The sequence below is a fragment of the Scyliorhinus torazame genome, chromosome 6 (genome assembly GCF_047496885.1).
Source record: "Scyliorhinus torazame isolate Kashiwa2021f chromosome 6, sScyTor2.1, whole genome shotgun sequence".
Classification (NCBI taxonomy): Eukaryota; Metazoa; Chordata; class Chondrichthyes; order Carcharhiniformes; family Scyliorhinidae; genus Scyliorhinus; species Scyliorhinus torazame.
In genome coordinates, this window is record NC_092712.1 from 147,957,072 (window position 1) to 147,971,327 (window position 14,256).

General features: G+C 45.8%; 1 protein-coding gene across 1 annotated transcript in view; it reads right to left on the bottom strand.

Moving 5' to 3' along the window:
* Positions 1-9,676: 9,676 nt before the first annotated feature.
* The window catches only part of LOC140425059 (poly(rC)-binding protein 3), a 377,151-nt gene continuing 372,571 nt past the window's right edge, over positions 9,677-14,256 (bottom strand). Inside the window, exon 14 of the mRNA XM_072508887.1 lies at positions 9,677-9,854. Coding sequence (XP_072364988.1) covers positions 9,818-9,854 — 37 coding nt within the window. The 3' untranslated portion in view covers positions 9,677-9,817. The remainder of the gene's footprint in view (positions 9,855-14,256) is intronic.

Sequence of the window (14,256 nt, forward strand, 5' to 3'; positions counted from 1 at the left end):
CCCGGGTCCCTGCTGCTGTGAGGCAGCAGTGCTAACCACTGTGCCACAGTGATGCACCTATGTGGTTGACTCTTAAAATGCCCATGAAATGGGCTAGTAAACGACTCAAGGTTAAAAAGGGATGGGCAATGAATGCAGGCCCAACCAGCTATGCCCACATTCCAAGAACAAATAAAAAACAGGACTGGCAGTGCAAAGTGCTAGGGAAGCACATCGGTTAAAGGTAAGGGTCTGGGCACAATAATGTATATAGTCATTATTAGACACCTTTTCACCAACATTCTGACCTGCCTCAATCCTCTGTTTGGCCTCCTAATAGGCAAATCTTGAGATAATGTGGCGGCCCTGGAGCACACATTGGGCAGCTTTCTGTGCAAGCCTGGACTCCATGCCTGGTTCTTCCTGGCCACCCTCCCCATGCTCTTTGTCAGGATGAGTGTGCCAGGATGTATGCATTGTGCACGCTGCCTGGGCATCGGGTGTAGATGTGCATGATGTGCACCTGGTGGTCACACATCAATTGAGGCAGGTCAGAATGTTGGTGAAAAGGTGTCTAATAATGAAGGGTATGAGGGATGGACTGGGCTGGGTGTAGAGGGTGTGTCGGATGGGGACTTGGGAGGTTAGTGGTGTGGGGTGTGGGTATTGGAGAATGGCACAGGGCAGAGCTCCCAGGGCAACTGAACATTCCACCTCGGGTCACCCTCAGAGGTGGCAGCGACCAGGACCTCTGTTTGAAGTGTGAAGCCTCTTTGTAAGTCAGCTCACCCAGTGAGTGACCTATCACCACTCACCATCTCCACAATCACACCACCCACCCCCAGCCCCCGCAAAGGATATATGGGCCTGTGAGATGGAATGGCCAGCACAGATGCAGGGATCATCCGGGTGGACAACACCCTGTAGTATTGCTGGTAGGATCCTTGGAAGGGGGAGCAGGAGCTGGGGTGGTGGATGGAGTGAAGGGAGGAGGAACGGGGTGGTGCAGTGATGGGAGGAGGTACAGAGGAGGATGTGAGTGTCTGTGGGGAAGGGGCACCACTTGGAAGGAGGTGGAGAGAGTATGGAGAGGTGGAACAGGGTGGCAGAGCTGCTGATGGACAGGCCTCCTAATAGGCAAATCTTGAGATAATGTGGCGGCCCTGGAGCACACATTGGGCAGCTTTCTGTGCAAGCCTGGACTCCATGCACCTGGTGGTCACACATCAACTGCACATTCAGGTAATGAAAGCCATTCTGATTGATGAAGGGCACCCCCTGATGAGCCCATAGGGCGACATGTGTGCCATCTATCGCCCCCAGAACCTGGGGAATGCCAGCGATGGGGGGAAATGCTGCCGCCCGGGCATCCTGGTGTGACTGGTCCAGACTAAAGTTTATACAATCTGTGGCCCGGGGGCATAAGGCATCCATCACAGCGTGGATGCAGCTGAGAGATCCGAGACAGGACCCCGCTTGGTCCCTGTAAAGACCCAGAGGCATAATAGTTCAGGGCGACCGTCACCTTGACGGCCACTGGGAGAGGGTATCCTCCTCCATATCCCTGTGATGCCAGGCATGCCACCATCTGGCACAGGTGGTGCATGGTCTCCCTGATTAGCCGAAGTCTTTGGCGGCACATGCGATCCGGCAGCTCCTCGAAGAACAAGTGGCGGCGGTAAATACGTGGCCTGATACGGTGCCTCTTTCATACCTCCTCCTCAGCCTGTTGGCCGGCCAGCACTCAAGTCTCACCGGCTGGCCCGTGCTCTTCTGGAGCAGGCTCCTGTTGTGCAGGATCCTGAACAGGCCCTGTGCCTCCAGCCTCCGTGCGTCCATAATGGCATCTGTGGCCGGGTAGATAGTGAGCATTACTGGCTGTGGAGAACACATTGGGCGGCTTGCCATGCAAGCCTGGGCTCCATGCCATCCTCCTCATGCTCTGGCAGATGAGGCCTGGCGTTCTTCGTCCTCCTCCAGTATGTCCTTCCTCTGCTATTTAATGTTCTGCAGGACGCAGCAGGCCAGCATGATGTTAGAGACCATCCTCGGGCTATATTGAATTGCCCACCGGAGAGGCCCAGGCATCGGAAACACATCTTGAGGATATTGATGCACCGCTCAATGACGCTCATGGTTACTGCATGGGCGTCGTTGTAACGGTTCTCCGCCTCATTCTTGGACCTCTGTACAGGCGTCATTAGCCAAGACCTGTGGGTAATCCTTGTTACCCAAAAGCCAATCCCTCACTCGAGATAGCACTGTGAAGGTGCCGGGAACCGATGAGTGCGCCAGGATGTATGCGTCGTCCATGCTGCCTGGGCATTGGCTGTACTCCAAAATTCAATTGCTGCAGGGGATAGGAAAGAGATGACATGTTAGCAAGATGAGTATTGCCTTTGCCATACAAATCCAACAGACCACATGGTTACCCTGAGTTGCACTTCAGCTCCACATATCCGCATGGGTTCATAAAGGGCAGGTCGTGCCGAACTAATTTAGTGGAATTTTTTGAGGGCATTACCAGTGCAGTAGATAACGGGGAGCCAATGGATGTGGTATATCTGGATTTCCAGAAAGACAAGGTGCCACACAATAAGTTGCTGCATAAGATAAAGATGCATGGTGTTGAGGGTAAAATAGTAGCATGATAGAGGATTGTTAATTAATAGAAAGCAAAGAGTGGGGATTAATGGGTGTTTCTCGGGTTGGCAATCAGTAGCTAGTGGTGTCCCTCAGGGATCAGTGTTGGGCCCACAATTGTTCACAATTTATATAGATGATTTGTAGTTGGGGCCCAAGTGCAATGTGTCCAAGTTTGCAGATGACACTAAGATGAGTGGTTAAGCAAAAAGTGCAGAGGATACCGGAAGTCTGCAGAGGAATTTGGATAGTTTAAGTGAATGGGCTAGGGTCTGGCAGATGGAATACAATTTTGACAAATGTGAGGTTATCCATTTTGGTAGGAAGAACAACAAAAGGTATTATTATCTAAATGATAAAATATTAAAACATGCTGCTGTGCAGAGGGACCTGGGGTGTCCTAGTGCATGAGTCGCAAAAAGTTTGTTTACAAATGATTAAGAAGGAGAATGGAGTTTTATCCTTCATTGCTAGGAGGATGGAGTTTAAGACTAGGAGGGTTATGCTGCAACTGTATAAGGTGTTAGTGAGGCCACACCTGGAGTATTGTGTTCAATTTTGGTCTCCTTACCTGAGAAAGGATGTACTGGCGCTGGAGGGTGTGCAGAGGAGATTGACTAGGTTAATCCCAGAGTTAAGGGGGTTGGATTACGAGGAGAGGTTGAGTAGAATTGGACTGTACCCGTTGGAATTTAGAAGGATACGGGGGATCTTATAGAAATATATAAAATTATGAAAGGAATAGATAGGATAGATGCAGGGAGATTGTTTCCACTGGTGGGTGAAAGCAGAATTAGGGGGCATAGTCTCAAAATAAGGGGAAGTAGATTTAAGACTGAGCTCAGGAGGAACTTCTTCACCCAAAGGGTTGCGAATCTATGGAATTCCCTGCCCAGTGAAGCAGTTGAGGCTCCTTCATTGAATGTTTTCAATATAAAGATAGTTTTTTAAAGAATAAAGGAATAAAGGGTTCTGGTGTTCGGGCGAGAAAGTGGAGCTGAGTCCACAAAAGATCAGCCATGATCTCATTGAACGGCGGAGTAGGCTCGAAGGGCCAGATGGCCTCCTCCTGCGCCTAGTTCTTATGTTCTTATATATCCCGCCCAAACTCATCCCCATCCCTCAGCCGTTCCCCCCGATACTTACAAGATAATGAATGGCTTAGATAGGGTGGACATAGGGAAGTTGTTTCCATTAGCAGGGGAGACTAGTACCCGGGGGCACAGACTTAGAATAAAAGGGAGTCAGTTTAGAACAGAGATGAGGAGAAAGTTCTTCAGCCAGAGAGTGGTGGGTCTGTGGAATTCATTGCCACAGAGGGCGGTGGAGGCCGGGACGTTGAGTGTCTTTAAGACAGAAGTTGATAAATTCTTGATTTCTCGAGGAATTAAGGGCTATGGAGAGAGAGTGGGTAAATGGAGTTGAAATCAGCCATGATTGAATGGTGGAGTGGACTCGATGGGCCGAATGGCCTTACTTCTGCTCCTATGTCTTATGGTCTTATGTTGCCTTCCACACAGCATTCCTGTCTACAACAGGCCTGTGATGTGGTGAGCCTCTATCCTCTCCACCCATCCCGGTCAACAGGGTACCGTTGGCTGCCATAATCCGTCTGACGATAGGCTCTGCAGTCCCTGTCCTATTTCCCCAGTGAGGTCTACCATGGATGTCCTCATTGGGTGGGTTATGGGTTATCCCACCAGCAGGGTAGCACCTGGCTGTGCGGTGGATGGTCAAAGTGTGCTACCAATTGCCTCCATGCTAAGAGGCTTGTGTGTGGGCAGGTCCTACACATGGGTTGAGGCAGGGAATTGTGCACCTGCTGAGAGTGTAGCTGCCGTGTGCTATGGGTCTTGTGTGTGACACACAAGGTGTGACAACCTGACTGGGGGCAGGATGGATGGGAGCAGGGGAGCAGAGGGCAGGAGGCTTTGGAGTCAACTGGTGGTCCTGCGGAGAGGGCTAGCTGATAGTGGCACTGGTGAGGCCTCGGCGCTGAGAGGGAAAGTGTGCCAGGGAGTGTGTCAAAGGTCACAGTGCCTGTGTCCTTTGTTTGGAGCGAGCTCTGCTATTCCCCTGCAGTGGGGCTGCATTTCTGTTGTGTGCACTGAGGAGTACCAGCACCTGGTGGGGCCAATGATTGAGCTTGGCCACACCCATCCTATTGGTGGGTCAGCTGGACTCTGAGCGTTTCCAGAGTGTGGCCTGGATGGGCTCCCAAATGACCAGAGGCTCTGTGAACATTTGTAGGACACAGTGAGCAGCCAGGGGGCCTGTAACTTGTACTAAATAGGTGTTTAAAACAAATACTGCAGCAATGGCAATCTGAGCCAGGCCACCCCGATCCTGACGGGACACCCCAAATCCACAGAGCTGTCACCAAGTTGCTGCCTGTTACTCTCCCTGGCACTGGGAGCCACCGCCCCCCACCAGCCCGAGCAAGCACTTCAATTTTTAACAGTGTTTCAAATTTTGCTTACCTTTTCTCTCTCCCTCAGAAGCCATGGTGCCCAATCTCCATTGGTAAATACTTGTAGTAAATTGCGCTCACGTGACTTCCGCTTGAGCAGGGCGGAGCATCGTGGAGACCCAGAGTATAGTGGGTCAAACATGCTAAATACATTTAAATGCAAGCAAATGGAGGTTTAGCATGCCCCCGCCGGCGTGGAGCGCAAACCTTGTTATCGCCACCAGGGAAGGACTCGGAGCATTGGGCCTGAATCCGCGGCGGGTGCGGATCTTGAATTTGGCTGGCGCCTGATTCTTCACCTGATCGCGGATCACATTTGTGGCTCCGTGAGGTGGAGAATTTCACCCAGTGAGTTGTTTTGATCTGGAATAAGCACTTGATGGGTAAAAACATCATGGCTACTGGGAAAGAGCAGGGGAGTGGGACTCATTGAATAGCTCCTTCAAAGAATGTCTTTCAGTGTTGGATCATTCTGCAATTCTAAGTACGATTGGGTATCAGCCGGAATTGTTGTACTTAAGTCAACTTACCCTAATTATATTCGAAACTCTCCTCATTATGTAATATGTAAAGAGGAAAGGTTCAAATTATTCTCCACTTCTGTCTAGATAAAAATAGAATTAACACATTGTATTCTCTGTATTACTGTGAAGGAATGAATTTAAAACAAAGCAATATTCAAAGTAAACAGAAGCGATACATTGCTGAAATGACAAATTTAAATATTGCATGTGCAATTATCTCCAGATAATATAAAATCACAACTTCTGTTCAGGTGCCAGAATCATTCTATGTAACTGAACTAAGGTAATCATAAACAAAATGTTTATCTAATTGCTATGTTGATTTTGTAGCACAATGATTTTAATATTTCTGCCACTAGCAGGGTCACTGGACGCCCACCATAACTTGGATTTCTGTAGGTTCTTATTTCTTTAAACAACACACTGATTTCCAAGATTAATGCTGTTTAACATATCTCCAACACAGCAGCCATGACATTACTGGCACATCCCCAATTACTAACAAGATGCTGTCGCCAAAAGGAAGTTATATTATTCAATGATCAACATGATGTCAAACGGTGTGGTATTTCATTTAGCAATGTCATGCCATTGCAGCGATAACAGTAATACACTGGTATTAAATACACAATACATGTTTCATTCTGATCTTTTTTTTAGCAGGCTTCTAGCCAAATAGCTGTGAACATCAGTATGATAACTACAGCAATTCTTCACGTTACCTCTTTGTGCTTCAGGGTTCAAACAGTGATCACATGTCATTTTCTTGTAATGCTCTTTGCAAGTAGAACAACGTGCTTTGGGAAAGGAAAATATATAAAGGGATAAAAATTGAATTTGGTCCATTTTTGGATGGAGGGGACATGCCCTGTCTGCATCTGTTGCCACTGAGGCAGGCAGTACCCACACATGGTGCTACCTGGCTGTGGCGTTATTCCAAGCAGATCCCGAGCTGCTGTCTGCCTGAGTGCTTAGCAGGGATTGAGCAGTGTGTGCTCAGTGATGGAAACTGTTACTGAATTATGACGCTGACTGGATGAAGGAGTTGCACAAGTATAACACCAGCATTCGCAATAAAACAGATGAATTTTCAGCTCAAATAGAAATTAATGCCATTACTTCCAAGCTCCCCAGCATCAAATTGGAGGAGTGCAGGAATGCGGAGGGGAATCCCACTTAGAACTTCACAGGTTAGGGCGAGCACGATTCATGAATATGGTGCTGAAGACCTTAGTGGCGAAGATCGATAGGCAAAGATATGTCATGTTTCCATGGGATCCAGAAGGTTCTTAAGGACCACCCTCCTAAGGGTAATGGAACAGATGCCCCAGGGATGTCAATGCAAAGAGTCTGGACCCATGGACCTACCAGCAGTGGCACAAGAGGTTTATCGTCCTTACACAAATTGTAAGGTCAGTGAATGCACCTTCATTAGACATTGCTTACCCACCAGGTTAAGGCCACAATCAGATCAGCCATGCTTTTAGTGAATGGCAGATTCGATGGGCCAAATAGCCTATTCCTGTTCCTATTTCTTATGATCGTATGATCAACCTCCCACGCTGCTCAATGCTCTTCACCTGTCTCTCAGGACTCATACCCAACATCCAGATACACCACTACACCTAACATACATTCCAATGACACAAGCTTCAAATCCAGCTCCCGTTGCTTTGGTATACCTTCAGCTATCAGCTATGACAGGCATATCATTCAATCAAACAAAGTGCAACAGAATCAGTGAGATTCTGCCCTCTCGGTTATAGGCCAAGGTCACACACAGTAGAAGGGAACAGAGCAGAACTGGTGAGTAATGTGCACATTGAGAGGTCAGATGCTGGAAAATATTGCAGTCTGTTAATCGGGTACACTGATCTCTACACCCAAATTCTCAAACAGGACTCCTGCCATAAGAATTTCTCCATTCGGATGCTAAATCACAAAATTTAGTCTATTGATCTAACTTTTTAAAAAATTATGCATAGCTCTTAAAACTAATTTGCAAATATATCGTTTTCAAAAACATCTTCTTGTATATTTTGCAGCTTATTGATGAAAACAAATAATGTTAATGCCAAACCAGCTACTTGTTAACTTAGTGTTAGAATCCTGGTAATGGTGAACTAAGATTAAGATAGAACATGCAATTATATTGTGCCTTTCGTGACCTCAAATCCAATAAAGTGCTTATAAAGCGTAGTCACTCTTGTAATATAGGGCACAAGGTCAGCAAATGTGATCACGACAAGATTTTTTTAAAAAGTGACTAAAGAGCTGATTAATTACTTTTGGTGATGTTGGTTAAGGGGTAACTATCCCCTGGGACACCAGGTGGACTCCTTCGCTCCTTTTGAAAAGTGCTGTGGGATCTTTTATGTCTTCCTGAGAGGGAAAGTAGAGGCTGGGTTTAACGTATCATTCAATGATGAGGAAAAATATATTGGGCTGGATTTTGTGAGGTACCACATCTCCCAGTGCCAGATTAGAAAGGCAGAAGGGAGCCTGCCCATCAAAAAGCCGGCTACGTTTTAGCCATTTTATGCTGCAAGCAACCTTAATTGTGTAAGGTTGAGGCTTCCACCCCCATCTGGGGAGGAAATCCCATCCTTGAAGAGAACTACCAGCCGGCCAGATTTGTGGGGTGACCACTGCCTGGACTACAGCCAGATCCCAAGCAAGAGGCAGTTATGGAGTTCGACTTTAATGCAAGTCCAAGCCAAAGGCAGACCCCAACGAGGGAGGTGAGGGGAGTGAGGGATTGGTTTGAGAGGCCAGGGAAGGAGGATTAAAGGGGACGCTTGAATTTGAGGGATTGCCTCTGATTGGTATTGGGGACTCCTGAGGGAAGAGCCCCACCCCTTGCATGACATGGACCTCCTAGTAAAAACTGCTTGGCTACCCACCTGGCATGGGCCTTCCTCTGCCATGTGTAAAATAGCACCAGAGATGGAATGAGAGTCTTAAGTGGCCATTAGTTGGTCACTTAAATGCCTCTCAATAGACACAAGGACTGGCAGCTGTCTGGTGCCTCCCCACCAACCATAAAATAGGATTAGAGATCGGAGCCAGATGGGAAGATGGTGGGAAGGCCATGCACTATTTTTCATCTCATCCATCTTCAGGTACCCCGTGGGGGGGATCGTATAATCCAGTACATTAATTAAGAAAAGTAGAGTCAACTAAATTCAAACAAGGGTTTTATTCTTCATGAAAATCTCAATGCAGGCCTTTGAGTTCCCTAAAGGACATCGACACTCAATGATACCGTTCTTATGTTAGTAGGTTTTTCAGGATGATGGGTGACCTTTAGTCATTTCAACAATTAATTTATTAGACAGTTAAGTTAAATAGAATCATAGAATTGACAGTGCAGAAGGAGGCCAATCGGCCCATCGAGTCTGCACCAGCCCCCGGAAAGAGCATCCTACTTAAGCCCACACCTCAACTCCATCCCCGTAACCCCATCTAACCTTTTTGACACAAAGGAGCAATTTAGCATAGCCAATCCACCTAACCCGCACTTCTTTGGACTGTGGGAGGAAACCGGAGCACCCGGAGGAAACCCACACAGACACGGGGAGAAAGTGCAAATTCCACACGGACACTCACCCGAGGCCGGAATAGAACCCGGTTCCCTAGAGCTGTGAGGTAGCAATGCTAACCACTGTGTCGCCCAATATTGACTGGAAGTCTTTCTGAAACCAGTGTTTTGTAGCCGCCTGTGCAAATATCATTTTGAGCAATTATTACATAAAACTTCCACAAACATTTATATCAAACATGTAAAATGCATGTTGCAAACATACCATTTAATGATGTGGCTCGCAGACTTTCGATTTTCTAAGGTGCCCTTTTATTTATAAAACAATTATGTTTAATTTGCTTCAATGCCTATGACAGAATACACATAATTGGAGTGTACCAGCCCATGCTTTATTGCAAGAATAACTAAGAAACAAACACCAAAATCTTTTTTAAATGTGTAATTATTAATATACAAGCCACAAAATGTGTAGACTTGTAACAGTGATGTAGTAACAAAGGAATTGGACTACTTAAGTCATTGAGACAGCAAAAGCATTTATTTTCCAATATCAAGAACTGATGTTAGAAATGGTAGGGATTCTTCTCTTAATCTGTAGGTAACAGTCCATAGAAAATGTTCTGTGTTGTGACTAAAGCAGTTTGCATGATGGATACATTACAGAGCCCCCAGGCCAGAAACTTCTGAAGTCAGCCTAAAATGCAGGAACAAAATCAAGAAAAACAGAAAAACAAAATACTTCTCAACCTTGGAATCTTACTGTAATACAATAAACCAGGTACATGATTCATTGGTAAATCTTGACAAGAGTTTTCAACAGATAGAACAGTAAGTACAGGTTTCTGGAACAAATTAATTCTCAAGTGAGCATGTTAAATAGCTGAGGTACTTGGACTTGTTTCCAAATATTTCCTTCATTGTATATAAAGAAACAAACAAAAACATTGAAAAATAAACGACACTAAGAACAGCAGTTCTATCGCTGAAGTACAAATTAGTGCAACTTTGCTAAAATAGTAAAGCACTATAGAATACAACGATAACATTGATTGTAATACTTAAAGTTGCATAGTCCTATACAATAGCATACTAAGACTGGTTTTGAAATATCACTTCTTAACAAGTTGCATTTTGTCTTTTTCATTGTATATTCAAATACACTCGATACAGTTAAATGTTTGTATATTGGTCTGAAGAATGCAAGATGAATAAACGTGGTAAGTTAATGGTTTTTGAATTCAGAAAAGTGACTAAAACAATATCATATTACTGTATCAGTGGTACAAAACTAAATTTAAAAGGGATGAATGGACGAAACAGAAAATGTAATATAAACTTGTTCCAACAGATAAAGACCAATTTTTGGCGATATTTAATTCACCGTAGAATTTACTGACTTTGTTTTTAACAGCCATTTAATTTATGTTTTAAGCACCATCCCAACCATGATGTGGACCCCAATTCTTTTCCATATAACGTGTAAAAATATCCACCAACAGTAAACAGGAAATTTGTGATAGCAAATATATTTCTCTTTTGATAATTTTCTCCCCTCTCATTCTCTCAAGAAGATGTTAATTCTTTGGGATAAATTCCACTAGTGCTGGTTCCTTTCAGGTACAATGCCCAATAGGCAATTATTAATGGGTGAACTTGAACAATGAGTGTCAACAGACTATTTGGTTAGAAGGCATCACAGCAGAGCCCAATGCTGTCTTCATCCTGGTTCCCACACACATTCACTTCAAGTAGGGGTTGCTGGATAGAAAGCAGATGCAATAACTCTGGGCAGTTTTTTTCTCATTGGTAACACAATATCTTACCATCTGCCTCAGGACAGTTAATTCAGCACTGACTAAGAACGTAATTTGGGATCTTCCTGGTCTGAATGGCTTAGCTATTCATTGGATAACCATCTTGAGCTGGAGAAGTTGTTTTGATTGTGATGCTTATCAGACATGTCAGGATTTGCAGCTCTGCTGTATAATCTATCATGTCAGTTGTGATAAGATCAACCAAAATTATTGATTTCTAATTAATCTCGGACCACATTTAACCCTTGCCTAATTTCTAACATATACGCATACTTATTAATATTTTTACACACAAACACAATACTATTCTGCTAAAATGTTTTTTTTTCCACCATCCACCACGTATTAACAATATATTTCATTTCCAGTTTTATTTGTTTATAATCTGCCTGATACAGACAAATTAACACAACTCACAACAGATGATCAAATTGAAGGTTTTCAACCCCATCCTCCATAATCACCAGTTTGGAAATGACAAGTCACTTTATTTCAGTAGCATCATCAAAACACATTACAAGAACTGTGCATCGTAAAAACAAATTAATCAAAATTTAATTAAAAACAGAAAATGCTGAAAATAATCAGCCAGCATTTGTGGAGAGAAAGAGTTAACGGGCGGAATTTTCCAAACAGAAATGGCAACGTGTCGAGTTCTGACTGAAGATCGATGTCTCCAGAAACACAAGTCAAGTTTTCTGACCAGATTTTCTGACTGTCAAAAGAAAAATCAGGGGGGATGGTTTCTGCCGTCATTCTGGCAGGGTGAGGCCTGACAGAGCCAGCAATGCCGGTCGCACAGAGATCGTCATGCCGTCATTAAAGAGCCATGGAGGAAATGCCACATAAGCTTTGGGGCGACGCCCCCCCCCCGCCCCCTGGACCATGGAAGTATCGGGGACACTCTCAATCCACTGCACCGCCACCCCAGTGCAGCATACATATTGGAACCCCCCCCCTCCCCAGTGGGGGACGGTTACCCCCCGACAGTGTCACTGGTGGTGCCCATGTCAATGCCCCTGGTACTGTCCCCGAGCACCGTCCCCTGGTAATGCCAGGGGTCCAGCGGGCAAAGCCCACTCTGCCCTTGAGCACAGGACCTCCAGGCACCTCCATACCCTCTGGCATGATCATTACAACTGATTTTCATTTTTGAAAACTAGTAATGAATCATGCTGGCATGATGTCATGCTGCTGGGGAGATGGGGTGGGGAGGGGGGGTGGTGGAGCATTTCATGGGACCTGATGCCACGGTGGAAATTTATTAAAATGCGTGGAAATTAGGTTAACGCCCAGTCAGGCAAGGGGCGGGGAAGATCTCAAACCAAGATCCTGCCAGCACAAATCTTATTATGGCGCTCCCACAAGATTTGGCAGCCAGAACAGGATTTGTGCCTATGGCGAACGGACCCGTAAAATCACAGCCAACATTTCAGGTTGTGACCTTCCAGTAAATGAAGGGCATGATCGAACTGGCCATGTTACGTCTGACAAGCAGAAACCGGGTGACACCGCTCCCAGCTTGCAACATTGCGATGTGAATACCGCCCATTGTGGGGGGGATCACATTTTGGCAAATCTGCATATTAGAGCAAGACAGCTACTCTCAGTCTAATATACAGTCTCCCGAGGTTCCCGAGTCTCCCGAGGTGTTGGGATCTATCCCCTTTCGTCTTGGAGACCTCGCGCAGTGCCGTTCAGTACTAATCTCCACAAACAGGGACGTGAAGGCACAGTCCTCGTGAGGTCTCCCAAAGGATCGGAGGCGTCCAGGCGCATGCCTTTTTGGCAGGGTGGTACCCTGTCACTACTGGTGCCCTGGCACTGCCAGCCTACCACTCTCACAGTGCCAGCCTGGTACCCTTGCAGTGCCACCTGGGTACCAGCCTGGCACTGCCAAGGTGCCCAGGTGGCATTTTCAGCTGACAGGGCACTGCTAAGGTGCCAGCTGGAATATTTTGCGCGGCGGCAATCGGGCAATGCGCACATTTTGGGAAGGAGTGGGGGGGAAGGGGTGGTGGTGGCCTGGGAACCTCATCGTGAGTTGGGGCTGGGGGGAGGGGGGGTCCAGGGGTCACGTCAGGGGCTCGAGAGATCAGGATGCCATTTATAAATGGCATCCCGATCTCTCGTTACACTGAGGAGTTCAGGTGAATCGAGCTCCTCAGTGCAGAAAATGGGGTTATGTGCAGCCTTTGCCACAAATACCCTGCTGAAGCCCATGTCTAACCTGAGTGATGTTTGGTAGCATTGTGTTTCTCGGTGCCGGGAAACACACGGCTAAAGGCGCTCGCTATAAAACTTTGTTCCCATTTAGTTAAATCGCACCTGAAGATTCATCATCAAACCTGGAGGATGCTGAATATTTCCAGCATTTTCTATCTTTATTTCAGATTTCCAGTAGTTGTAGTATTTTATTGCACCAAAGTCACACTTCAATCTGAAGAAGCCAACCGCCACTCTTTGTAGCCCCTCTCTGATTGTCATCCCATTGAAATCTGCTTTATCAGGTCACTTAATGTGGAGAAGATCATTACCCAATGTTGCAAAAACCTTTTTACTTTCCTGTCAACAGATAATCTTTCTACCTTTCATTTCTCTCATTTTTCCCCACTTCCTCGACTCCTGAAGGTTTTGGCTTGAGTGGTGTACAGAACTCTCCAATACGCTGACAAAATTGTTATTTTTCCGACCTAGATTTATGGGATGTTTCCATGGTATTATCTTCTTCCTAACAGTGGCCAGTCTCCCTGTGGCTCTGCTGACACTGCTAGACGCTGATTGGCCAGGTGATCTTGCAGGTGGGTGATCATCCTTTAAAGTTACGGCAGCTCTGCCAGCAGCCAATTAGTTGCCTGCCAGAAGTAAAATGAAGTTGGGGTATTGATTGTTCAATAGGAGGCAGGATTGCTCCCAATGTTTGTCCCGTCGGTGGGATCCCTGCCATGATGACAAAATTTAACTCCTATGTGAAAGTTGGTAGTTACTTTGACCATTGAGAGCCTTCCAGCCCAGATCAATCTTGTATTCACTGAACCTTCACATGTATCAGCATTACACCAGGAAAGAATTGAGAATAATCAGGAGCAGGCAGCCAGGCTGATTTTTGTTTCCATGCCTCGGGGACTGAGGACCATTATAAATCACCGACCACTTAACACATCATAATAGTCAGATCTGCGACTTTCTGAACTTTACAATAACGTTACAAACTAAGCCTTCAAGAATCCTGTCAAAATCACATTCCAATAAAAAGATTCCACAACCTGTTCTCATGTACAC